Source organism: Aphidius gifuensis, linkage group LG1 (genome assembly GCF_014905175.1).
Source record: "Aphidius gifuensis isolate YNYX2018 linkage group LG1, ASM1490517v1, whole genome shotgun sequence".
NCBI classification, from domain to species: Eukaryota; Metazoa; Arthropoda; class Insecta; order Hymenoptera; family Braconidae; genus Aphidius; species Aphidius gifuensis.
The window spans coordinates 26,687,451-26,713,294 of record NC_057788.1 but is presented as its reverse complement, the minus strand read 5'-3'; the positions used below and the strand labels follow the sequence as shown (position 1 = coordinate 26,713,294).

Below are 25,844 nucleotides of genomic sequence, written 5' to 3'. Positions count from 1 at the left end.
TATAAATGATTTATTATTATATAAAATTCAATTCATTATACAAAATTTTAAAATGAAAATTATCTTAATTTAATATTTAAAATTTGTTTATTAAATGTGGTAATAAAAATTGATACTATGACATCATTTATCATCGTATTCATAATTGCAAGACATGCGCAATCGTAATACATAAAATCGAATGAAATAAAAATTGTATATATAAAATAATAATAGTAAAAGTAAGTAAGAACTAAGAAGGGGAAGATGAGTTTACAACGAGTGGCTGAATATAGAAACAAGTAAGATATTTGTTGGTGAATAAAAATAAAAACCATACATGAAAATTCTTAGTGTACAATGTACATAGTTAATTAACTGTCTTATAATTATTATTACAACAGTGATTAAATTTACAATTTACTTGAGATAAACAAGTACATACGTTAACATGGGTTTGGATGATTTTAAAATTATATTTGACAATCCATGGAGCACGTATTACCCTGGTCAAACAGTAACCGGGCGTGTTGTCATCAAAATTAATTCAGCCAAAAAAATACGCGGTAAGTTTATTTATTTTTTCAGTAAATTAAGTGTTGATAAATTGTATAATTGTTGGTAGTAATAATGATGGAGTAAATGGAATGTTTATCAATTTATTTTATATATTATTTTTATTAAATTCAAGGCTTTGTAAAGTTGTTAAATTTCCAAGTGTAATGGTGTATCAAGTCTATATATATGTACACTAATAAAATATGTTGAAAGTGTGCAAATCGAAAAAAATACCGAGGTCAAGACTTCCGGAAATTTTTATCCACCCACAGTAAATTAATATAAAAATCGAAAAAAAAAAAAAAAAAAATTTACCTTCTTGATTTATATGAGAAAAAATAATAAAATAAATAAGTAATTTATTTTTATAAAAATATGAAATATATTTAACTTTAAACAAGTGTAAAAACAAGTTCTTTGTAAAATTTAGTAGAGTATAATTTTAGATTAAAAATAGCTTCATAAAATATAAGTTAAAAAAAAATAAATACACCCTCGTATATTTAGTGTTGTTGAAAAATCTTTTGTTTTTAAAACTTATTGTACACTTGGCCTTGATTAAATTTTACTTAATGAATATATATATTTTTTTCTAGGTATAAATTGTAAAATAAAGGGTGAAGCAAATACATGTTGGGCAACTGACAGACAAGAGCAAAATCATGAAGGAAGATATGAAAATGAATCACAAACAGTTACTGGCCATGAAGAATATTTTAACATGCAGTATTATCTTCTTGGATCTGCAAATGGTAAATGAGACATGACAATAAAACACTTGTACTAATTTTTTAAAACCTTGAAAGACATATTAAAATAATGAAATTTTTTTTTCAGCCAGTGAAATGGAATTACCACCAGGTGAACATGTTTATCCATTTACATTTTCATTACCACATAGCTTGCCAAGTTCATTTGAGCATGATTATGGACACATAAGATACACAGTCAAAGCAATTATTGATCGTCCATGGAAATTCGATCAAGAAACCAAAGCAGCTTTTAGCATTGTGGCTAACTTGGATCTCAATTGTGAAGGACGAGCAATGGTTAATAAATTTATTTAATTATTTATTTGTTTACGTTTAATATTATTTAATATCTAAATCATATTTGTTTACAACATAAAGGAGCCACTTCATCAAGAATTAAGCAAGACATTTTGTTGTTTATGCTGTGGTTCAGCACCATTAAGAGTCAATGTAACTATGCCTGTGAGAGGATACGTACCAGGTCAAGCAATGTCAATACGTGTTAATGTTGATAATCAATCGGGTGTGATTATTGAAGTTGTTAAATTAATTCTAAGAAAGGTATATATTAATTTTAATGAAATAAAAATTAATAAATTATTTAAATTACTATAATTTAAATTCATGAATAATAATATGACATTAATAAATTTTCTAGATTGTTACATTTAAAGCAAATAATCCAAGAATATGTTCACGACGTGAAAAAATTGTCATAGCTGAAGTAAGCAAGGGTCCAGTTGAAGCTGGTGGAACATCTGATTATGAACAAACATTAGATATACCAGCATTACCACCATCAAATCTTACAAATTGTGGTTTAATTGATTTGGAATATAATTTAAAAGTTGAAGCAGTAGCTCAAGGATGGTGGTAAATTAATGATTATTTTTTTGTATTTAATTATAAATTTATTTGTGTATTATTTATTTGTACAGGCATAGAAATTTAAAAGGCAATAATTTGGTATTCATTGGTACAGTACCATTGGCAAATTATCAATCCAGTATTATACCACCAGTTAATAAAATTGATCAACAAAAAGGAAATGATTATCAAGACAAATTGGCTGATCCAACATACGGTGGGTATCCGAGTGGATACCCTGCCTTTACAAACACAACTGATGGTAGCTATCCATCAGTCCCTCCAACAGCACCACCTCCACCCCTTGATAATAACACTGGCAATCCAACTACTCAACCATCCCTTAATATTTATCCTAACATGCGTGAGTACCTAAATGTCATTTAAATATTAATACAAATAATGATTAAATTTTTTATTTATTTAAATAGCTCCACCATCATATGAAGAAGCTGGATGGGCTGTACGAAGCCTTCGTGAAAATAATGAAAATTTTCATGTCATTGGAAATAATAATCATTTTGCACCACGTTATCCAGTCTATAAATTTTCATCGTAAACATCATGTGTCTCAATTAAAATATATATTTATTTACGCACAATATTAATAAATTATTCAAGTCAATATTTTAATAAATACGCTTTTTAAAAAATATTATTATCATTTTATGTTTGATGTATTTTTGAATTATATATATATCTATATTTTTTTGTCAATATTTGTTGTTTTAAAATTTTATTTTATATATCTACAAAATAATAATAAAATTAAATATTTAATCATTTGTATTTTTAACGATTTTTATTTTAAATATATTATTATTGTTTAGTTATTTTTATTTATTTTCATTATGAATAATCAAGTAGTTATATTTATAAAAATATTATTTTTATCTTTGATTATTGTGTCATCTTCAACCTTCCAATAAATAGGAATCCCATCACTTTTTTTTTTTTTTTTCTAAACCTGTTTAGAAAAAGATGGGGATTAGTAAATTCCTTGACCCATTTTGAATTTTCTATCTCGGCATAATTTTGGTAAATTGATAAACAAATTGAAATATTTTTTTTTTTTTTGTTTAAATAATAGTTTAAAGAAAAATTAATGTTGATGATTATGGATATCAATTTTATATATTTTTTTTAAAGGTCTTGTTATTAAAATATCACCTGGTGATATTTATAGCCATTTTCATGTGATGTTTAACAAACTACGCAGCAAATTTAGTAAATAGTAATTTAAAAATCAAAAACAACCTTCACTATCGTATCTAATGTTGACCTCATCCAAAAATCGAGAGTATTGGTATTTAAAAAAAAAATCTTATTTATTTCTATCATGTCGAAATTTTATATTTTATTTATCAAAATATTATTTTTCTTTATAACATAAATACAAAAATTTGATGAACAATAATTTAGTAAAACTTTTAATATGTTTTACAATAATAATCTGCAATTAATTCTTTTTTTTTTTATCATTTGCTTCGGGCTAAATAGTATTAATCAGATTTTTCGTTGACAATCAATTAGTCATTTTTATTCGACAAATTCAATTTACATTTTACAAATAAAAAAATAATAGAATTAATTTAGATTTATTTAAAATTTGATACTGAGAAAAAATTAGTATTTATACTATTTTAAAAACTAAAATAGTCATTCAATAATCCTATTTTTATTATAATATTTATAAATTAATTATTAATTTTTAAATATAGATATTTGAATGTTAAATAGAACACACCAATTTAAATTTAGAGAAAAATATTCCCTTTGTTAATTTTATGTAGACAAACGAACAAAAAAAAAACCAAAACCAAGTGATAATTTTTCAGGTAAAATCAGAAATAAATTGATTCCATCAACACCTCCAATTACTTAAAAATAATTATCAAAAAATTACATCATCAAAAATTAATTTTACTTTTGAATTGAATTTAAATTTATAAAAAAAAAAAAAAAAATTAAGTTTTAAATAATACAAAGAAAAATAAATAATTATAAATAAATTTCTATAAAAAGTTTGGCCACAAAAAAATAAAAATTATCTTATCAGTTATCACTAAAATAAAAATAAAATATACAAATAATTTTGTTACTAAGTTGAAATAAAAATAATAATAAAACTAATAATAATATATATATATATAAAAATAAATATTTCGAATAATATAAAAATAAAGAAGTCATTAGAAAAAAAATAATATTTTTTCAAAAGCATTGTGTAAGTTAAATTTTATCAGTGACGATGTTATTATCATCATCATTTTCTATTCCTACTCCAGTAAGTTATTGAAAGTCAACTTGAAACAAATATATAACTAAAACGTCTATTATTGGTTTAAACTAGCCTATTATGTTGAAGATTCTCCCACTAAATTTTGCCAATTAGATGTTAGGTTTAGTGGACTTAGTTCTCTAGCAGGTATACAGGTGTTCTCGTGCACTCGTGTGCCCACGTGCATCAATAATCATCAACTATTTCTTCTAGAAAATTGTGAAAAATCTTGCAAGGTTATATCGTTGATTTTCATTTAAAATATACTTGAAAAAAATTAATATATAGTTTAATTATTTATTTAAAAAAAAACATAATCATCAAAATGGGTTTGACAAAATTTAAAATTGTATTTGATAATCCACAAAATACATATTATCCAGGACAAACAGTAACTGGCCAAATTTTATTCAGTGTTAATTCAACAAGAAAAGTGCATGGTAATATTATTATTATTTTAAATAAATCAATCAATTGGTTATTTGATTATTTTACATATATATTAATTATTATTATTTTTTATTATTTAAGGTATTAAATTAACAGTAAAAGGTGATGCTATCACAACGTGGGCAGTTTATGAAAGTGGTGGTACCATGAGTCGAGCAGTCACCCTCACTGGTCAAGAACAATATATGCATTATAAATATTATATTCTTGGTTCAGCATTTGGTAATTATTATTTATTAAATAATTTTTTCTATATAATTTTAAGAATAATAATAATTAAGATGGATAATTTTTTTGTCCCATCATTTTATAATTAATATTTTATTGGCTTTTTTCAAAGTTAAATTATAAAATTAAATATTTATATATTTAATTATTTTTTAGGTCCAACTATTGAATTTTCAGCTGATGATTATTCTTATCCATTTACATTTGAACTTCCAAATAAATTGCCCAGTTCATTTGAACACAAATGGGGTCGTGTACGTTACACTGTTAGTGCAACTCTTGATCATGGATTAAAATTTGATCAAGAAGTCAAAGCAGCATTTACAATTTTATCAGATTATAATTTAAATACAGATCAAAAAGCATTGGTAAAATATCTAAATAATATTTAATCTATCATTGTTATTTATCATCCATTTTGAATGACAATAATATTTGTATTTTCTTTTCAATAATTAGGAACCTGTTGATCAACTATTAAGCAAAACATTTGGCTATTTTTGCTATGGATCAAAACCAATGAGAGTTAATATTAAAATGCCAGTCAAAGGATACGTACCAGGTCAAACAATACCAATTAGAATTAATATTGATAATGATACTGGTGTTATCATTGAAAGAATAAAATTAAGTTTGGTAAAAGTAAGTGTAAAATTTTTTAAAGCATCATAAATATTATTTGTTTAATTATTAATAATTGTTGTTTAATTTTTGTTTTAGAAAGTTACTTTTCGTGTTAGAAATCCAAAAAAAGAAATTCGACATGATAAAATTGTTGTTGCTGAGACTGACATTAGTCCAATTGAACGAGGTGAAAATACATATGAAGAAAAAATTCTTGTTCCACCAATACCTCCATCAAATCTTACAAATTGTAGCTTGATTGATATTGAATATTATGTTAAACTTGAAGCATGTGCTCATGGATTGTAAGTTGACAATTTTAAAATTAATTTATATATAGTATTTTTAATTTTCAATTGTATTAAATTTAATTTAATATTTTTACTTAACAGGCATGCAAATTTGATGAATAATACTCCAGTAATTATTGGCACAATACCTTTGGAAAAATTTCATTCAAAAATTTTACCAGTCTCAAATACAAATGATGCATCACCATTGTTTCCAGCATCTGATAATTATCCAAATTTACGTGAGTATTAAAACAATTAATATTTATTATTTTACAATAATAAACAAGTGTAATTGGTGCTAATTGATTTGTTATTTTATTCAACAGCTAAACCATCATACGATGAAACAATATGTATTGTTAGAAAAAGTTTCAAAGAAGCTGGAGATGGTGAACATGTTATAGAAAATGATCAACATTTTGCACCAAGATATCCAGTATATAAATTTAAAAAATCTTAAAAAATAATATTTGATGGTAAAAAAATTATATTGTATATTCTAAAAATAATCTATCTTTTTTTTCGATTTTTTTTTCTTTTTTTTTTTTTGTTCAATTATAAATAGTGTTTATTTAAAAAAAAAAAAAAAAAAAAAATTATCATTGAAGTTTATCACCAATAAATATATTCATTTCAACTTTTTGTTTGTATATTTTTCTCAATTTATTTATCACTAGCTGTTATCTTGTTTTTTTTAGTTTTTATTTAAAATAACGTTTGTTATTTAACGCATCACGTTATGAGTGGCCTTGATTTAAAAGTGTTTCTTATGAAAATTAATTGGTCAATCAATGGATGATTCTAACGCTTGCGGCTATTGTCAGTACATACAATTAATTCATATGATGATTACTTAAACTTTTTAAAAATATTTTTATCATCCACACTTTAATAAAATAGGAAATTATTTTCTTTTTTTTATTTTTTGACTGCATGGTAATTGTTCAATTAAATAAAAGTAATTTTTAATATAATTTCGTCAATAGTCAATCTTGGTGTTCTATAATAATTTTTTTTTTGATTTCTCGAATATCAAGAAAACAGGAATGACTGGGGGTGATTTATGAAATAGATAAAATAAACCTTGCATTATTTTACTCTCTCCCCTATTTTTTTTCTAATTGATTTCACGAAAATAAAATTTATTTTTGAAATATCAGGAGAACAAGTAAGGGGAGAGGTAAACTGGAAATGAAATAAAATACCCCTTTGCCTGTTCTGTAGTCCTGTGAAAAAATTAATCTGCCCCTTATTTTTTTTCTAATTGATTTAACAAACCCGTATGCGGTGACATAGGAAATCCGTACAGTGTATCAAGAGTATACTGTATAGAACATGCAAGAAAGCCAAGAAAGTATCATGCACAATTTATATAAAGAAATAAATTGGGTATCACAACTTTCATAAATGTTTTAACCTAGACTACATTGTTAACCGTTGATAGAGTTGATGGTACATTTAATTTTTGAATTAATTTGATGCGTGATGATCCGTGGCTGCTCAGAGTAAAGTTATCCATCATTAAGTACACTTAAAAAATGAAAAATAAAATAAAAAAATGATCACGTGGTATAAATTTGAATGAGAATAAAGAAGAGTCATGTATTTTATCTAAGTAAATTTGTTTTCTTTATTAAAAATACAGTTTATTATTAAACAGTTGGTAAATTATTTTCATTGTTAAAAGTAAATTTCATTATTAATTAATTTAATTTTATTGTTATTCATAATTTAGGCTCAATTTATTATTGAATAGCTATTTCAAAAAATCAATAGCTATCTTAATTTATGAAAGAACATAAATAATATATTTTTTATGAATTTCAAGGAATTTTTTTAGATTTTTTTTTATTCTAATATCTACTTGTGATTTGAATTTAAAAAAAATATGTACAAAGTATACTCGTATTTTATTTGATGTATTAATAATAATTTGTATAATTAAAATAATTTTATTTTTCAAATTTATAAAGAGAAAAAGAATTTAAGAAGATGTTTTTGCACATGGTTTTTTTTTTTATCTGAAGGTTGTGCTGTTTAAAATTTTTATCTTTTACATATGGACAGAATGTTGTGCAAAGCATATGTTTTCCAAATTTTACCTGTCTCATAGAAACTCATAGCGACCTCTAGCAATCCTAGACAAGTCAGTTCGTCTTTGGTCTTTGCGGGGTAAACGTTCTTTAAGAATTCATTCGTCCGGAATTTTACGGTTTGGTTAGAATCATTTAACATTATCGCGTACAGACAACCTCGTGGTTTTCACTGTAAAAAAAAAAGTACAAGTATTTAATTAAATTTGTTGGTTGGAAAAAGTTTATAAAATATAATTTAATTAGTTGATTTATTTTATTTGATCTTAAATTTCGTGTATGCAAAGTGTTTTTATATCTTCTAAAAATTTTCAGTTCGTTAAAATAGCTTAGTTAAAAATTTTTAAAATTGCCATGTGAAACTTCTTCGCGATTTTCCATTATAAAAAAAAAAAAGTGAACGTGTTAAATTAATACTTGTTGGTCGGAAAAAATTTACGAAATATATTTTGATAAGTTAATTTATTTTATTTGCGATTTTAAATGTAATAGTGAATAAGTGTGTATAATTTTACTTTTAAAATTAAAAAAGAAAACGCGTTTCAGAAATTTATTTTCCACGCGGTTTTTTTTTTTTTTCACTTGGACATTTTGCGGTGTTAACTTTTTCTTTGTCATTTGCACGTCAGCAGATGAGTCATAGAAAATAGCGACCTCTAGTCATCGTATAAAGTCGACAGTCCTAGACAAGTTTCGTCAGTCAGTCGACAGTCTTTGCGGAGTGAATAGCACAAAGTTTGGTTATTCCGTATACTACTGCACGTGCAGCCTCGTGGTTTATCGGTAGAAAAAAAAATTGCGGTTATTAAATAATTGTAAATGATTTCTTCGGTAGATTAAAATAAATAAAAGTTTAATTAATATAATTTTAAAAGTGTAGCCTCGTGGTTTTTTTATCATTAATAAATTTTTTTTTGGTGAATTAAAATATCTTTTAAATAATATTCGAAACGTGCACGGTATTTCGTCATAAAATTTTTCTTGATTTTCTAAGTTTTTCATCCGGTAAAATAATTTAATAAACTTCGTTAAAAATATTTTAAAATACTACTTGTTTTTTCGTGATAAAAAAAAAAAATTTTCATTTTTTTTTACTCAAATTTTAAATAATTAATTTAGTCATTTTAGCCTCGTGGTTTTTAATATCAACCGATTCGTATTTTTAAGGTGTAATTTATTTTATCGAAAAACTTAAACATACGGAGTACAATTTAAAAAGTACATATCAACTATGAAGGAGCTTCACACGGTGTATCCTGGATAATGCCAGGAAAATTGTACACATTTTTTTTTCCGTTATGGGTATCACAATGAATGAGTTTTTAAACGTTTTACAAGGAGAGCAAGATGATGAATTCGATGACATAAAGGCGCCTATGTCATTTAATTCATGATTTTGCTCTTCATGTAAAACGCTTCTAAACTCATTCATTGTGATACAAATTTCTGAAACGACAATGTGTACAATCTTCTTGACATTACCCAGGATACACCGTGTGGAGCTCCTTCATAGTTGATGTGTACTTTTTAAATTGTAAATCGTATGTTTTAGGTTTTTTTATAAAATAAATTACTCCCTACAAATACACATCAGTTGGAATTTTTTAAATTTGTCATATAAATAGAGTTTTAATTTTTCAATTAATAGCTGAGCTTTTTTTTTGTTTTTTTTATCATGAAATAACAAGTAGTATTTTAAAAGATTTTTAATCAAATTTTTTTTTTTTTTTAAACGTCGTTTATTCCGGGTTAAACTGAGATATTCGTTCAATCGTTCGGGTGATCATCGGGATATAGTGAGTTCGGTTGAAAATCATGAAAGTGTGATTAATGAATTAGTGAATATAAGTGTTTATTGTGAAAAAGTGTATGAGTGTAAAGATAGTGGTAAAGAGAAGAGTTCCTGCTGCTGTTTTTTGGGATTATCGGTGCATGGATCATCATCTTCATGGCTATTTGCTGAGAGGATCATCAACCAGGCTGGGATCGGATTATTGCGGAGACTACCTTGACAACTTCTTCATGGATTTGCTGAGTGGATCATTATAACTAGATTGGAATTGGGTATTGGAGACTACTTTGACAATTTCTTCATGGCTATGCTGAGAGGATTATTGGAGACTACCTTGCTGTTTTTTTGATGATTTTGCTGTTGCTGTTTGCTGTCATAAAGTAAGTTCCTCTAGATCACAATACTGACTAGTTGTAATTTTTAACCTATCCCGGAAAAGTGCTTCGATATCCTTGAGGTTTCAAAAAAATGTATGCTATATTTTTTTGAAGCTTCTTGTCGTTCCAACATATTATTTGATTTGTGTTGTTTAGATTTATTTTGACTTATTTTTTTATTAAATATATTTCATTTTTTTGAGCCAAATTAAAGGGCAGTAGTGTAACAGTCAAAATGAATCGACCCTGTCTTGCTCAAACCGAGTAGATAGGGGTGATTAGGATTTATTATTATCTATCGTGATAATTTATAATAGATAAATTATCACCCTATTTTCCATTTGCGATGTATTTTTTTTATTTGATATCGAATGCACGTTTCCAAAAAAAATAATAATAAAATTTTCAAGTATGTTTTAGGTTTTTTTTTTGTTTCAGGATTTTATTTTTTTTCAGAGTTTAGTGTTTTCCAGGTTCATAAGGTTGTCCGGATTAAATATTTTGCAGAATTTTAATATTTTCATGATTTTATTATTTTCAGGATTATTGTGTTTTTCAGATTTTTATAATTGTCAGCATTTTATTATTTTTACGTTTTTAATATTTACAGGATTTTTTTATTTCAAGTGACCCAGTGAAAGCGGAAAATAATCATCGTGCGTGATAGTGGCATAGTGAATTAAGTTTATAAAATGCCCTATCAAATTAAATAATTATATTTTAAATATAAGTGTATGCATGTGTGAAAAGTATGTGTGTGTATATATATATATATATATATATTTAGTCGACTATTATTGGATACAAGGATCACTGGATACTGACCTAGGATCATCGGATTTTCATTGACATCGTTATGCTGACAAAAGACTACAGGGTGATTGCTGCTTTTCAAGATCTCAAGATATTTTATATTTTCAAGACTTGGTCGTTTGTTGTTTTCTGTGGGTCATATTCTTTTCGTCGACGTGCGTATGCTGATGGAAGATTGCCTGGACAACTTTTTCTCGTGATTTCCGCTTTTCAAGACCTCAAGATATTTCAAGATTTTCAAGACTTTGTTGTTTCCAGCTGTCGTTGAGCAAGAGGATCATCGGGTTTTCATCGATACTTGCTGATGGAAGACTGGCTGGACAACTTCTTGGTGGGATTGCTGCTTCTTTTATAACATTTTTTTTTTACTTATATTTATTAAAACTATCTGTTTAGTTTTAAAAAACATCAATATCATGGGGATAAGAGCAAGTTTTTGCCATTTTTCATTAATTTATAACTGTAGTTTTTTTTTACGTTAAATTATATTCGCCGAGTCGAGAGACGGTAACTTAGTACTAGGTTCATCAATACTGAAGGCTGTTGGGGACAGGACCGAGTTTTCGCGTAGAGTTCGTCACCCGTGGAAGTTACGATTTCAGGCATTGCCGTCACTTCGTCTAGCTTGCGGGGAGTCGGAGCAGAGTTGACGAGGTTATTTCAGTATTGCTTGTTCAATTTTACTTTGTTATTGTTTGCCGATAAAGTTTTGAATTACACGCTATTGAAATGATTTATTTTACTGTTGGTTCGAGTACTATCATTTAGACCGTAATGAATAAACAATCGATGTTAATAGTTATATTTCATAGTAAATAGCGTTTTTTCACGGTAGTAGCTTCAACGGTAATCATTTTTCAAGGGGCGATTAGGAAAAAAATTTTCTTTTTATATTTTTAATTACGTATATTGACTTTGGCAAAACTATCCGCATGATGTTTTATATCTATAATAAATAAAAATTTATAAAATGAAGAGGGACTACTTCTTGAAGGAACATCTACGTCACTATGCTGGCTGAAGAATACCTGGACAACTTCTCTGTCGTTTGCTGTTTTTTGAAGGTCAATTTTTGGATACAAGAGGATCAACTATTTGGAGCTATTGGATTTTCATCTACTTCAAGATTTTTCAAGATTTTCAACAATTCATCGTTTGCAGTTTTCCCAGACTTCAAGATATTTTCGGATTTGCAAGACTCAAGATATACCTCAAGATACCTCAAGATACTTCAAGCCTAATATTTTCAGGAATTTTTTATTTTCAGCATTTTAAAATTTTCAGCACTTCAAGATTATCAAGACTCAAGATTCCTCAAGATTCCTCAAGATACTTCAAGCCTAATATTTTCAGGAATTTTTTATTTTCAGCATTTTAAAATTTTCAGCACTACAAGATTATATCAAGACTCAGGATACCTCAGGATATATCTCAGACAGGATATACCTCAAGACACTTCAAGACATTTCAAGACTTTAATATTTTCAAGATTTTATAGTATAAGCGTGACACAGTGAATCAAAATTAGAAATGTCCTATCACAGCAAGTGATAGTGACATAGTGAATTAGGCTAAGAAATGTTTCATGAATAGATAAGTATATATATATATTTTTTTTTTTTTACGTAAGCGTCGACTGATCAGTACTTGCTGCCATAATGAGCGCAATCGAAACGAATAATTCTAGCTGCAGTTAGATAGCGTGCGGAAAACGAGCGAAATGAAAAGCGTAAGCGTGCGAAGACGAGCGAAAAGCGTAAGCGTGAATAGAGTGGATTAGGTCTACCGGAGAAACCACTGAAAAAAAAACGAGCCAAAAATGTCTTACCTCTTGGGTGGCTGGGAAAAGACACGTGTATTAATGACATTAATTATTTATTTATCTCTTTATAGTTGGACTCTGATTTAATAATACTCATTATATTTTTTTGCTTATAACTAATACATTTTCATTTAAAAATTTAAAAACTTGAGAATTTCTTTTGTCTCTGTTTTTTGCCTTTTTTTTTCATTTTTTTCTATTTGTTTTTGACAGTTTTTGAAGAAATAAGATTTTTTTTTTGGAATTTCTGAAATACCAGGAAAACAGGAATGATTGGAGGGGATCTATGAATTAAGTAAAATAGCTTTTGCATTGTTTTACATTCCTGATCAAAAAGAAAGATTTTTTTTTATTTTATTTTCTCTATTTGTTTTTGGAGAAACAAATTTTTTTTTTAGTTTCTGAAATATCTTGTATAATACTTTTTAAATTTAAACGGATATTTTCATTATCAACATCATGTCGATAAAAAAATGTTCGTGTAAGTATCACATCTGGACGCTAGATTTGCTGATATCATTATAAGCATTATACATACCCACTCTATATGATATGCCAGTTCTGTCTCAATTTTGGAAAACCATTTTCTTATTCAAAGAGTCTTCTGACTTCTGACTTCTCTGGACTTCTCTCTGTGTCTCTCTGTTCACATCCATAAAAAGTCATCAAAAAATTATTTGCATTTATTGCAGTATTAATTTCCTTTTAATATTCATTGAAATCATTCAATAAACGAAATGCACAGAGGAGGCTCAAACATTATTGTGCTGAGTGAGTTATTTTTTTAATGTTTTAACTTTTTAATTAAAAAATGCCAAACAACTTAAGACAAAAAGAAATTTTTATGTCGTTTTTTTAATCACGAGTTGTTTGTTAATTTTATTTATTTTTGTGTCATTATTAAATCTAATATCTATTATTTTAATTACAGGCCAGAACACCAAACGTGAATCCGGTAGAAAAGTCCAGAAGGAAAATATTCAAGCAGCAAAGGTAAAATTTCTTATATTACTACAAGTTTTAACACGTGTTTTGTAGAAAAATTTTACCTTATATGGCGTCAAACCGGTGACGCCCACGTGTAAAAAGCTATTTTAATTGAATAATATAATTTTTTTATTAAAAAATTATTGAGGTAACAATTTTCTGCTCCAAAATTGAAGCTAGGTTATGTGGGGGGTCATTAATGGCTTTTTCCCAAGATAAATGCCTAATCTTTAATATTTTTGGTTAGAATCAACACTAATTAGTTTTTGTTCATTAATCAAATGATTAATCATTCATAAGATTAACCGGTTCAATTTGTTTTATATTTTTTCGTCAGTTTGACAGCTATGTATGACATACTTACTTGTCATATATGTATGAATCGTTCAAGCACCATCTTGATAAATTAATAAAAATAAAAAACCTTAATCAATTGTTTTTATTAATAATGACAATTTTTAATCTTGTCTAGAACGTTGCTGATGTCGTCAGAACAAGCATGGGCCCAATGGCCATGTTGAAGATGTTGATGGACCAATGGGAGGAATCGTCATGACAAATGATGAAAAAAAAACGAGCCAAAGATGTCTTACCTCTTGGGTGGCTGGGAAAAGACACGTGTATTAATGACATTAATTATTTACTTATCTCTTTATAGTTGGACTCTGATTTAATAATACTCATTATATTTTTTTGCTTATAACTAATACATTTTCATTTAAAAATTTAAAAACTTGAGAATTTCTTTTGTCTCTGTTTTTTGCCTTTTTTTTTCATTATTTCTATTTGTTATTGGAGAAATAAATTTTTTTTCTTTAATTTCTGCAATATCAGGAAAACAGGAATGACTGAAGGTGATCTATAAATTAGATAAAATAGCTCTTGCATTGTTTTACTCTCCTGATGGAAAAGAAATTTTTTTTTTTTTATTATTTCTATTTGTTTTTGACAGTTTTTGAAGAAATAAGATTTTTTTTTTGGAGTTTCTGAAATACCAGGAAAACAGGAATGATTGGAGGGGGCCTATGAAACAAGTAAAATAGCTTTTGCATTGTTTTACATTCCTGATCAAAAAGAAAAATTTTTTTTTTTATTTCCTCTATTTGTTTTTTGAAAAACAAATTTTTTTTATTAGTTTCTGAAATATCTTGTATTACTTTTTAAATTTAAACGGATATTTTCATTATCAACATCATGTCGATAAAAAAATGTTCGTGTAAGTATCACATCTGGACGCTACATGCGCTGATATCATTATAAGCATTATACATACCCACTCTATATGATATGCCAGTTCTGTCTCAATTTTGGGAAACCATTTTCTTATTCACATCCATAAAAAGTCATCAAAAAATTATTTGCATTTATTGCAGTATTAATTTCCATTTAATATTCATTGAAATCATTCAATAAACAAAATGTACGGAGGAGGCTCCGGCCCTATTGTTGTGCTGAGTGAGTTATTTTTTTAATGTTTTAACTTTTTAATTAAAAAATGCCAAACAACTTAAGACAAAAAGAAATTTTTAGTCGTTTTTTTAATCACGAGTTGTTTGTTAGTTTATTTTTGTGTCATTATTAAATCTAATATCTATTATTTTAATTACAGGCCAGAACACAAAACGTGAATCCGGTAGAAAAGTCCAGAAGGAAAATATTCAAGCAGCAAAGGTAAAATTATTTATATTACTACAAGTTTTAACACGTGTTTTGCATAAAAATTTTACCTTATATGGCGTCAAACCGGTGACGCCCACGTGTAAAAAGCTATTTTAATTGAATAATATAATTTTTTTATTAAAAAATTATTAAGGTAACAATTTTCTGCTCCATAATTGAAGCTAGGTTATGTGGGGGGTCATCAATGGCTTTTTCCCAAGATAAATGCCTAATCTTTAATATGTTTGGTTAGAATCAACACTAATTAGTTTTTGTTAATTGATAAAATGATTAATCATTCATAAGATTAACCGGTTCAATTTGTTTTATATTTCTTTGTCAGTTTGACAGCTATGTATGACATACTTGTCATATCTATATGTATGAATTGTTCAAGCACCATCTTGACAAATGAATAAAAATAAAAAACCTTAATCAATTGTTATTATTAATAATAACAACTTATAATCTTGTCTAGAATGTTGCTGATGTCGTCAGAACAAGCATGGGCCCAATGGCCATGTTGAAGATGTTGATGGATCCAATGGGAGGAATCGTCATGACAAATGATGGTAATGCAATTCTTCGTGAAATAACTGTTCAACATCCAGCTGGTAAAACAATGATTGAAATAGCAAGAACTCAAGATGAAGAAGTTGGTGATGGTACAACATCAGTTATTGTTCTTGCTGGTGAAATATTAGCAATTTCTGAACAATTTATTGAACAAAATATGCATCCAACTGTTATAATTCGTGCTTATAGACAAGCACTTGAAGATATTGTTGAAATATTGGAAAAATATGTAAGCATTGAGCTTGATGTTAAAGATCGTAACAAACTTATTGAAGTTGTTAAATCTTGTGTTGGTACAAAATTCATTGGACGTTGGTCTGAATTAGCTTGTCAAATTGCTCTTGATGCTGTTGAAACAGTAACACTTGAAGAAAATGGTCGTCGTGAAATTGATATTAAACGTTATGCCAAGGTTGAAAAAATACCAGGTGGTAGTATTGAAGAAAGTCATGTTTTAAAAGGTGTTATGTTAAATAAAGATGTAACACATCCAAAAATGAAACGTCTTATTAAAAATCCAAGAATTGTATTATTAGATTGTACATTGGAATATAAAAAAGGTGAATCACAAACAAATGTTGAAATTATGAAAGAGACTGATTTTACAAGAATATTAGAACTTGAAGAAGAACATGTTAAAAAAATATGTGATGAAATAATATCTGTTAAGCCAGATGTTGTTATAACAGAAAAAGGTGTTGCTGATTTAGCATCACATTATTTTTTGAAAGCTGGAATTTCAGTTGTTCGTCGTGTACGTAAATCAGATAATAATCGTATTGCCAGAGCTTGTGGTGCAACTGTTGTCAATAGAACTGATGAATTACGTGAAGAAGATGTTGGTACTGGTGCTGGATTATTTGAAGTTAAAAAATTGGGTGATGAATACTTTTGTTATATTACTGATTGTAAAGATCCAAAAGCTTGTACAATTGTTCTTCGTGGTGCTAGCAAAGATGTATTGAATGAAACTGAAAGAAATCTTCAAGATGCATTACATGTTGCTAGAAATCTTCTCATTGAACCAAAACTTGTACCAGGTATGACAACAAAAAAAAAAACAAACATTATTACTGTTATAATTTTCTATAATTTATATATAATTTTCATACTAATTATTTTTTTAGGTGGTGGAGCTGTTGAAATGGCTGTATCAAGACAATTAAGTGAAAAAGCCAATACAATTGCTGGTGTTGAACAGTGGCCTTATAAAGAACTTGCCAAAGCTCTTGATATCATACCAAAAACACTTGCACAAAATTGTGGTGCCAACATAATTCGTACCCTAACTGCTCTTCGTGCTAAACATGCAACTGGTGGTAATACATGGGGTATTGATGGTGAAACTGGTGTACTTGTTGACATGAATGTTCGTAATATTTGGGAACCATTATCAGTTAAAATGCAAACATACAAGACAGCAATTGAAACAGCAATTTTATTGTTGAGAATTGATGACATTGTTTCTGGTAGCAAGAAAAAGAGTGATGGAAATGAAAATTCTGGAGCTGGACCAACAGCTGAATCTATGATGGAATAAGTTCTATTATTATTTTTTTTTTTTTTTCTTTGTGTAATAGAAATATCGTCCTGATATTTTTATACATTAAATAATACTTAACATAATGAACAAAATAGGAAGATTCTCATGGTTAAAAAAAAAGTAATAAATAAAACTCTTGATTAACGAATTATATAAATAATTTAAAAGAAAAAAAAAAACTTTTGTTTAAATAATGAATTAAACAAATGCAATACTCATTTCAGAGTCAAGTTTTTTTTGTTTTTTTCTTTAAACATGAGAATATTCTGTTAATTTTGATCAAAATATTTTTAACCCATTGCTTCTTATTACATTTATTTTTTAATTTTATCAAGCATTTCTGTAATCTTGACATTTTTACGTAATAAATAAAATAAATTTATAAAAATCAATGATAACATTCAAGTGTCAAAATTACGTTATTTTAAATAACTATTTTAATAAAATGAATAAAATAAAAATAAAAAAAAATAATAAAACTTCCTGTTTATTGTATGGTAATAATATAATTAGTAAAACATTGATGACTGATGGGCAAACAGTCGTAATATTATTATAAAATTAATTTTAGCTGAGTTTTAAAACCGTTGGAATTTATTTATATTTATTCCATTATTTAACACTGACTTTATTGTTTAAAGTGAAAGGAAAATAATATTAATTTTTTCAAAACTAAGCTCAATCTTCCCACGCATTTGGGAAAGGCGAATAAACGAGTTTCTATGGGAAGATGAGTTTTATAGAAACTGATAGAAACAATTGGCCTCGAGTCAGCATCGAGTGTGGATATCACTTGCTTATCAATTATACATCTATTTTTTAAATCTAAACATCAACAACAATTAAGCAAACCAGGTAAAATGATTAAAAAAAAAAAAAACTTAACTGGAATTAAAAAATTATTGTTTGTCAATTTGTCATAAACATTGTAAATATAAATTTTCCTTTTTTAAAAAACTAAGGTGTGTGAAGTTATCAGGTAGCTCAAGGTGGCGTCGTGTATATTGATTCCCACGACTATGTGTATTAATTTTTATTAATTTTTTTTCTATTTTTTTTTCCTACTGTTTTTGCTTCCTCCAACACAAAAAAGCTGACAGCTCAAGATATACTAGTCGTCTGTATGTGTGTGTCAAAGTTAATCATTATATAGTGTGATATCACTTATCAGTGTGGAGACACAGAAAGAGAGAGAAACACCGGCGTGGTTCTGAAAATCATAATAATATTTTACAAATGCTAAACAAATATATTTGTTAATAATAATAATAATATATCTATTTTTTTATATAAAAGTGTAGTGTCTATAAAATGTTCAATTAATTTGGTAAACACAAAATGTGCGGGAGATGATGCCTGGAACTTCACGTCAATTGACAACTTCCAATGGGGGTAATTAAATAAACAAATTATTTTTTATATAATTTATAGTTTTGTTATTGTTTAAAACATCTCGATTATCATTATTATTTGACACAACATTGAAATACATTGACAGATACTTTGTTTGTTTGTTTGTTGACAAATTTATATTATTTTTTTTTGTTTATCATATTGTTTGTTGATGGTTAATAATTGTGTTGTGTTTTGTGACAGGTCCTGAATACGACACCTTGATGGAGGTACATCACGAGGATATTGAAAAGAATTATGATCTACTTGAAGAAATTGGCAAGTACGTAGAATGTGGTATTTATTTATTAATATGTGACGTGATCACAACTGATTTGTTATACATATATGCGCTGATTAAATTATTAACAATAATTATTTAAATATTGTAGAGGTCAATTTGCTGTTGTACGAAAATGCGTGGAACTCAAAACAGGTTCTGTTTACGCAGCAAAAATTATGAGAAAAAGGCGAGTTGCCAGGGGTGTTGCTGCAGCTGACATAGGTATGAATAAACAACTCAACTATTTCATCATAAATGAATGTACTTAGATGAAAAAATAAAACAGCTAATATCCTGTTTTGAAATGATTATTATTATATATTTAATTTTTTTTTTAAATTTATTTAGCTCGTGAGGCAGGTCTATTGGCACGTCTACGACATCCAAATATTGTATCACTATACAAAGTTATTGATACAGGTAAAACAGTTGTTCTTTTATTGGAATTAATATCTGATGGTGAATTATTTCATTGGACTCCATCGAGTGAAGCTGAAGCTGCCCATGTTGTTAGTATTATTCAATTAAAATTTATATATGATATTTATTGATTATTTTATATATTAATTTTAAATTACCACAAAAGGTCAGGCAAGTTTTGATGGCTCTAAGTCATTTACACTCTCATCAAGTTGCTCATCTTGACATTAAACCAGAAAATATTTTATTATCATCACCTCCACCTATGCCAAGCATTAAATTAATAGGTAAATATATTTTATTTAATAATTACTATTTAGTGAATTAATGATTATCTTTATTTTTTTTATATTTAAATATTCTTTTTAGATTTAGGATTATCTCATCGTTTGGTGCCTGGTTCTGATTTACGTGCATTATTTGGTACACCAGAATTTGTTGCACCTGAAATTGTTAATTATGAACCATTGAGTTTAGGAACTGATCTTTGGGCTGTTGGAGTATTGACATATATATTATTAAGTGGTGCATCACCATTTCTTGGTGAAGATAAACAAGAAACATATGCTAATGTTGCAGCTTGTCAATATCAATTTGATGATGAATTTTTTGGTAATGTCAGTGAAGTTGCCAAGGATTTTATACATTCATTATTGGTTAAAGATCCAAAGTAAGCTTTTTTTAATTATCACTAATTTGTTTATCGTTTATTTATGCATTTACTTGAATGTTTTTTTTTTTTTTATTTTAGGGAACGAGGAAGTGCTGATTCGTGCCTTAAACATCCTTGGATCCTCACGGTGTGTCCAAGTCTCAATTAATAAATTATTATTATTTAATTTATTATTATTTATGATACTTGAAACATTCTACAAACAAATAATTTTTTTTTTTTGTTACTCGTTTTGTTTGGTTGTATATTATTTTACTATACATAATTATTGACTGAATAATATATCATTACGTTTTTTTTTTTTTTTTTTTTTTTTTTTCTATTTACGTATGAGATATTTTTTTGTACAGACCTACATTCCTAAGTATTTAAAAAAAATTTCCTTGTTTATTTTTTTTTTTTCCTTATTAATTAACAATATATACATGGTTTTTTCAAGACAACAGTTAATTATTATTTTGTTTTCAACACCTTCACAACGTTCCTATAAGACAATTTATTATTTTGTATTATTTTTTAGTTGCATTATATTGTAGGTGATAGATAAAAATTATTATAGGGTTGTTAAATGTAAACAAGCATTGTGTTTGTTTTTGACTAGGATACTGAATCTTCTCAGGATCTTAGTGGAGCAATGATGAGTGCTGTAAAACGTGGCTGTATTCAAGCAGTATCGCAATTATTACGTCAAGGTGCATCATTGGATATCAAGGACTCTGTAAGTTTTTAATTTAAAAAATAATAAAAACTGACTATCTAATTGTTTATTCAATTTATCACGTTTTCATTATTCATATATGCATACTTGTGTGTTTTTTTTTACTCTAGAAAGAAGATAGTCTATTGCATATATCATGTGCATCAGGTGACGAATCAATGACATCATTGCTCATTGAAAATGGTGTAGATCTTGATATATCAAATGAAAAAGGACAAACACCACTTCATATTGCTGCAAGATATGGTCATATTAATATTGTACGTTTACTATGTTTATCTGGCTGTGATGTTGATAAAACAAATCGTGGAATTCGTGCTGATGTTACAGCAATAAAATATGGTCATATTGATATTGCAAATTTACTTGATAGACTTAGAAATATTAATCAACGTGATAATTATATAAAACAATTACAACCAAGTCATAAAATTATTGATCGTTTACATATACGTTTATTGGGACATTGTGCAAGTGGTAAAACATCATTAATAAATTCATTAAAAACAGGTATATTTAATTTTGGATTTTTTCGAAGATCAAAAAGTCAAAATTATACATGTAAAAGAGAACCAAGTATTGAGCTTGATGTTACAAATAAACATGGATCATTAAGTTTTGAATATAGTGATAATGAGTATGAGGGTACTGTTGGTGTTGAATGGAGTCGTGGTAATGTTGGTGGTGAATGTGTATTTTGGGAATTATGTGGTAGAGAAGATTTTCTTGCATCTTATCATCATGTTTTAACATTTAATTTACCAGCTGTACATTTAATAACAATTAGTCTGAGAGAACCATTGACTGTACAACTACAGCAAGCACGTTTTTGGCTACGTTTTATTATGGATAGAATACCACCAAAAAACATTGGTATATTTTTTAAGATTTAATAATTTTTTTAACATTATTTAAAAAAATATTAATAATATTATTAAATACTTACAGGTTTTGCTGGTAAATGTCAAGATATTAAAGTTATACTTGTTGGTACATATGCACCAGAACCACAAAATCCAAATTTAAATAGTAATTCAAATTTTCTTGCTCCATTATTACCATTTTTAAAACAATTTACACCAATTCTTGGTGATGAGCCACAAATGGTTGCACTTGATGCAACAAATTCAGCTAATCCTGGAGTTAAACAACTGAGATCTTTATTGACAAATGCACGTACTGAATTTCTTGAGGTAAACAAATTTATTTTATTTTTTTATTTAAATAATAATTTAATTAATCCCATGGTAATTAATATATAATATTGTCCTGAGTGTTTTATTTATTTTTATTTTTATTATTAACGTTGTTTACTTTGGCCCAAAATTCTTAAGTCGAGTTTTTTTTTATTAATTATTCAAATAATAAGAAAATATATCAAATTAAAATATTAAAAATATATGCTAGAGATCGCACGAAATCATAGCATGCTATGAAAATAATAAAAAAGAAAATATTTATATATAAAAACAGCTGATTTCAATATTTAAAAAAATATTGTTTTTAGACTTTTTATAATAAATAAATTTAAGAAAAATAATTAATTAAATTTTTTCATTCAATTTACAATTTTTTATTATAAATTTATAAATAATAATTTTAATCATAAAGATGTCCCGCATGGTTTGGCCTCCAAAAAAAAAAAAGAAAAATTACATACTATTATCCATATTCAATGTCAATGCATGTTCACATAAAATATCATGTGTGTAAAGATAAAAAAAAACCCAACAAAAGTATATTATCATATTATCATCGAAAAAATAAAAACCAAAAATAACAATTCCTCGAGTATTACGAATTAATTTATAATACTCGAAGATTGTTTAGTAGACAATAATCAAGGTAATTTATTTAACATAAATTTATTTCATGTATAGATTGATTTGTGAAATAATAATTATAAAATTGCCTTGAGTGTCAAATTTGGTCCCATTATTTCTTAACCAGAGCAGTGCCTTATAATGCATGAAACGCATGATAATAGGACGGAGCCGATGTAGCAGAAACTTTTCTCCATCGTGACATGCCGAAAACTGCGGCTACGTACGTGCCACTGGCGAATCATGATAACCAGGTCGATCCATTTATCATTTTTAATTTTTCATATATTTTTTTTTTATTTAAAAATCAAACATATTATTTGCTTTATTTATTTAATCACTGAGTATTTTTGTTATTTAAATAAATTCAAAACTAATTCCTTGCTTGTGTTCACAAAAAAAAAAGAAAAAAGATAAGAAAAAAAACAAAACATTTATTGCACAATAATGCCTTGAGTAATTTTTAAATAAAACAAAAAAAAAAAAAAGCTTTTTTTCTGTAAAAGTCAATTTTTTGTTTATTTTTTTTTTTCAATTTTTTATAAACGTTTATTTATTTATTAATTTATATTTGTTTATGTATATTTTGTTGATGTTTTATTGTATAAAATTATATAACAATGGTGAGTGAACTTAGATATCTTGTTGAAGAATTAAAAAAATATTTTTTAGGGTGCAATTATGTGGACACCATTATTAGAATCATGGAGAAGTCATGTACAAGGAATTGAAGATCCACCAGTTTTAATGACAATTGATGAATTATTAAATGAAGTTCGAAGATATTTAAATCCTTTAGTAACAATGGAACATATAATATATTTGGCACAACAACTTCAAGCACTTGGTGAATCAATATTACTTAATGATAATTTAATTGTATTAAGTCCAGAATGGCTTTGGCGTGATGTTATAAGTTGGCAATTAAATCCAGAACAACGTGGTAGATTAGGTGGTCGTACAACTGGTGTATATGGAATTGAAGATTTTCAATCAAGATGTCCATGTCCAGCAAGTCAAGCATTACAAGTATTACAAGCAACAAATTTTTGTATACCTTGTGAAGTTGATATTGATGAAATTGAATATGAAATACCATGTTTAAATTTAGTTGAACGTTTACAAGGTTTATGGGAACCATGGAAACAATGTCAAGTTAATTTACCACATTGTGGTTTACGTTTATTTACTGAAGAAGCATCAATGTATCATTTAACACCAATATTTCCACATTTACAAATACAATTACGTAAAATAACACAAACATGGGATCCACGTGATTCAGATTTATATCAATGGTGGAGAGGATCAAAATTATGTATTGGTCCATGTGAAAGTATAATAACACTTGAAGAAGAAGATCAAGGATATATTGAAATACGTGTAAGAGGACCAAAAGGAACTGGAGGACAATGTTTTGAATTATTAAGTGTTATATTTGATGCTATTGATACAACTATTGATCAAGTTGCACCTGCTTTACTTCTTGAAAAACATTGGCTAAGTCCAAGTCAATTAGCTGATTATGATGATATTATACATTCTTGGAAACCATCACAGTTACTTACAGCACTTATTGATCAAGGATTTGATGAAGTTAAATTTAAAAATCCTTTCAATGGACGTTTAGAGAGTGTTTGGGATATTGTTGGTTGTGGAGCAACTGTTATGGAAAATTGTATTACTGGAACATTACAACCAGTTAAACTTATCAAGCCAGGAGTTAAAAGAAGACTTGCTCAAATGCTTGATCCACCTGATCCACATGGTAAAGATTGGTGTTTATTGGCTGTTAGACTTGGATTAGGAGATCGTGTTGCTAATCTTGATAGTACTATTGATAGTCCAACTTTAAGGTAAAAAATTTCTACGTAAATATTAAATTAAATTATTTTTGACATTTAAAATTATATAAATTTATTTATTTTTATATGAAAAGATTATTGTCTTGTGCCGGATCTGGATGTACAGTTGGCTCACTTGTGAAGCAACTTCGTGCACTTGGTCGTGACGATGCCGTCCATTTGTTGCTATCACATACTTCTGTTTTTTTATTGTCAGTGTCAATTGATTCAGAAACTGGCTCACATTTATCAAGATGACGATGCTGTAATCATCGACGATGGATAAATACTTTTTAAATATAAAAATTCAGCTAAACAGGGTGATTGATTTGTAAATATTTTGTTTATCTGGTTCATATATTTTTTTTTTTTGTCTAGTTTATTAGTTACATTATTTTTTTTTAATTGACAATGAATTTTAACACCAATTATTTATGCCACAAAGTACTTATCAGTTTTATTTCTAATTATTGTTAAGGTATCAAAAGTATACAATCGAACATTTAAACAAAAAAAAAAATAATTACCAACATGCGTTAAATAATGTTTTTAAATGAAATCTAAAGACTGCATGAACCAATTAATTATTGTGTTATATTTTAAATTATTTATATGAGTGAGCATTATAACAAAAAAAAAAAACAAAAATATTCACTTGCCATTTACCAATTTCGAAAAAAAAAAAAACAATTTTTCAATATAAAAAAAAAAGCAAAAAAAAAAAACAAATAAATGTTTTTTTATAAAATATATATTTAATTGTAGAATTTGCACATTTTACGCTTATGAGCTTTTAAACACCGAGTGATTATTTTAATCTTTTTGTGAACGAAAAAAAAAAAAACAGCGTTCGATAAAAATATTTAGATAAAATTATTATTTATTGGATTGTGGATCAAATTTTAAGTCATATTAATAGAAAAAAAATTTCTAAAACAAAAAATACAAAGCTAAACTAGTCTTGATTGAAAATTTTTAATTTTAAGATACAAATTTG

General features: G+C 26.9%; 4 protein-coding genes across 11 annotated transcripts; all 4 read left to right on the top strand.

Moving 5' to 3' along the window:
* The first annotated feature begins 62 nt into the window (after positions 1–62).
* LOC122858363 (arrestin domain-containing protein 17-like) lies at positions 63–3,038 on the top strand. Of its 4 annotated transcripts, none has more exons than XM_044161242.1 (8): positions 64–281; positions 384–545; positions 1,134–1,289; positions 1,375–1,586; positions 1,668–1,850; positions 1,948–2,162; positions 2,228–2,373; positions 2,588–2,939. In XM_044161242.1, the coding sequence occupies exons 2-8, from the start codon at positions 431–433 to the stop codon at positions 2,713–2,715; spliced, it is 1,155 nt and encodes a 384-aa protein (XP_044017177.1). In that variant the 5' UTR covers positions 64–281; positions 384–430; the 3' UTR covers positions 2,716–2,939. The 4 variants fall into 4 exon arrangements, with proteins under 4 accessions (XP_044017159.1, XP_044017177.1, XP_044017167.1 ...); XM_044161214.1 differs by having other exon boundaries at positions 66–281; positions 2,228–2,520; positions 2,588–2,734; XM_044161224.1 differs by having other exon boundaries at positions 63–545; positions 1,948–2,159; positions 2,228–2,520; positions 2,588–3,038.
* Positions 3,039–4,452: 1,414 nt separating this feature from the next.
* LOC122858299 (arrestin domain-containing protein 17-like) lies at positions 4,453–6,670 on the top strand. The gene is made up of 7 exons (XM_044161103.1): positions 4,453–4,877; positions 4,969–5,109; positions 5,272–5,483; positions 5,575–5,757; positions 5,836–6,044; positions 6,132–6,271; positions 6,359–6,670. Exons 1-7 carry the CDS (start codon positions 4,763–4,765, stop codon positions 6,490–6,492), a joined length of 1,134 nt encoding a protein of 377 aa, XP_044017038.1. The 5' UTR covers positions 4,453–4,762; the 3' UTR covers positions 6,493–6,670.
* Positions 6,671–13,559: 6,889 nt separating this feature from the next.
* On the top strand, positions 13,560–18,005 carry LOC122858285 (T-complex protein 1 subunit gamma). Of its 2 annotated transcripts, none has more exons than XM_044161089.1 (4): positions 13,560–13,700; positions 13,861–13,922; positions 16,054–17,191; positions 17,279–18,005. In XM_044161089.1, exons 1-4 carry the CDS (start codon positions 13,667–13,669, stop codon positions 17,689–17,691), a joined length of 1,647 nt encoding a protein of 548 aa, XP_044017024.1. In that variant the 5' UTR covers positions 13,560–13,666; the 3' UTR covers positions 17,692–18,005. The 2 variants fall into 2 exon arrangements, with proteins under 2 accessions (XP_044017024.1, XP_044017016.1); XM_044161081.1 differs by lacking the exons at positions 13,560–13,700; positions 13,861–13,922 and adding exons at positions 15,203–15,371; positions 15,526–15,587.
* Positions 18,006–18,284: 279 nt separating this feature from the next.
* Positions 18,285–25,732, top strand: LOC122858263 (death-associated protein kinase 1-like). Of its 4 annotated transcripts, none has more exons than XM_044161060.1 (14): positions 18,285–18,549; positions 18,991–19,086; positions 19,291–19,369; positions 19,479–19,591; positions 19,718–19,878; positions 19,956–20,076; positions 20,159–20,459; positions 20,541–20,589; positions 21,064–21,180; positions 21,291–22,053; positions 22,129–22,373; positions 23,168–23,257; positions 23,676–24,859; positions 24,943–25,732. In XM_044161060.1, the coding sequence occupies exons 2-14, from the start codon at positions 19,044–19,046 to the stop codon at positions 25,103–25,105; spliced, it is 3,429 nt and encodes a 1,142-aa protein (XP_044016995.1). In that variant the 5' UTR covers positions 18,285–18,549; positions 18,991–19,043; the 3' UTR covers positions 25,106–25,732. The 4 variants fall into 4 exon arrangements, with proteins under 4 accessions (XP_044016995.1, XP_044016987.1, XP_044016978.1 ...); XM_044161052.1 differs by having other exon boundaries at positions 18,788–19,086; XM_044161043.1 differs by having other exon boundaries at positions 18,657–19,086.
* Positions 25,733–25,844: the final 112 nt, after the last annotated feature.

Bases quoted from the DNA above. Each gene is read 5' to 3' on its own strand.
- LOC122858363 (XM_044161214.1), top strand. From the start codon at position 431: ATGGGTTTGGATGATTTTAAAATTATATTTGACAATCCATGGAGCACG. The intron at 546-1,133 runs GTAAGTTTATTT...ATTTTTTTCTAG, and splicing joins TTCAGCCAAAAAAATACGCG to GTATAAATTGTAAAATAAAG. The intron at 1,587-1,667 runs GTTAATAAATTT...TACAACATAAAG, and splicing joins ATTGTGAAGGACGAGCAATG to GAGCCACTTCATCAAGAATT.
- LOC122858299 (XM_044161103.1), top strand. From the start codon at position 4,763: ATGGGTTTGACAAAATTTAAAATTGTATTTGATAATCCACAAAATACA. The intron at 6,045-6,131 runs GTAAGTTGACAA...TTTACTTAACAG, and splicing joins GAAGCATGTGCTCATGGATT to GCATGCAAATTTGATGAATA. The intron at 6,272-6,358 runs GTGAGTATTAAA...TTTATTCAACAG, and splicing joins TGATAATTATCCAAATTTAC to CTAAACCATCATACGATGAA.
- LOC122858285 (XM_044161081.1), top strand. From the start codon at position 15,335: ATGTACGGAGGAGGCTCCGGCCCTATTGTTGTGCTGA. The intron at 15,372-15,525 runs GTGAGTTATTTT...TTTTAATTACAG, and splicing joins CGGCCCTATTGTTGTGCTGA to GCCAGAACACAAAACGTGAA. The intron at 15,588-16,053 runs GTAAAATTATTT...AATCTTGTCTAG, and splicing joins AAAATATTCAAGCAGCAAAG to AATGTTGCTGATGTCGTCAG.
- LOC122858263 (XM_044161060.1), top strand. From the start codon at position 19,044: ATGATGCCTGGAACTTCACGTCAATTGACAACTTCCAATGGGG. The intron at 19,879-19,955 runs GTTAGTATTATT...TTACCACAAAAG, and splicing joins AAGCTGAAGCTGCCCATGTT to GTCAGGCAAGTTTTGATGGC. The intron at 20,460-20,540 runs GTAAGCTTTTTT...TTTTTATTTTAG, and splicing joins TTATTGGTTAAAGATCCAAA to GGAACGAGGAAGTGCTGATT.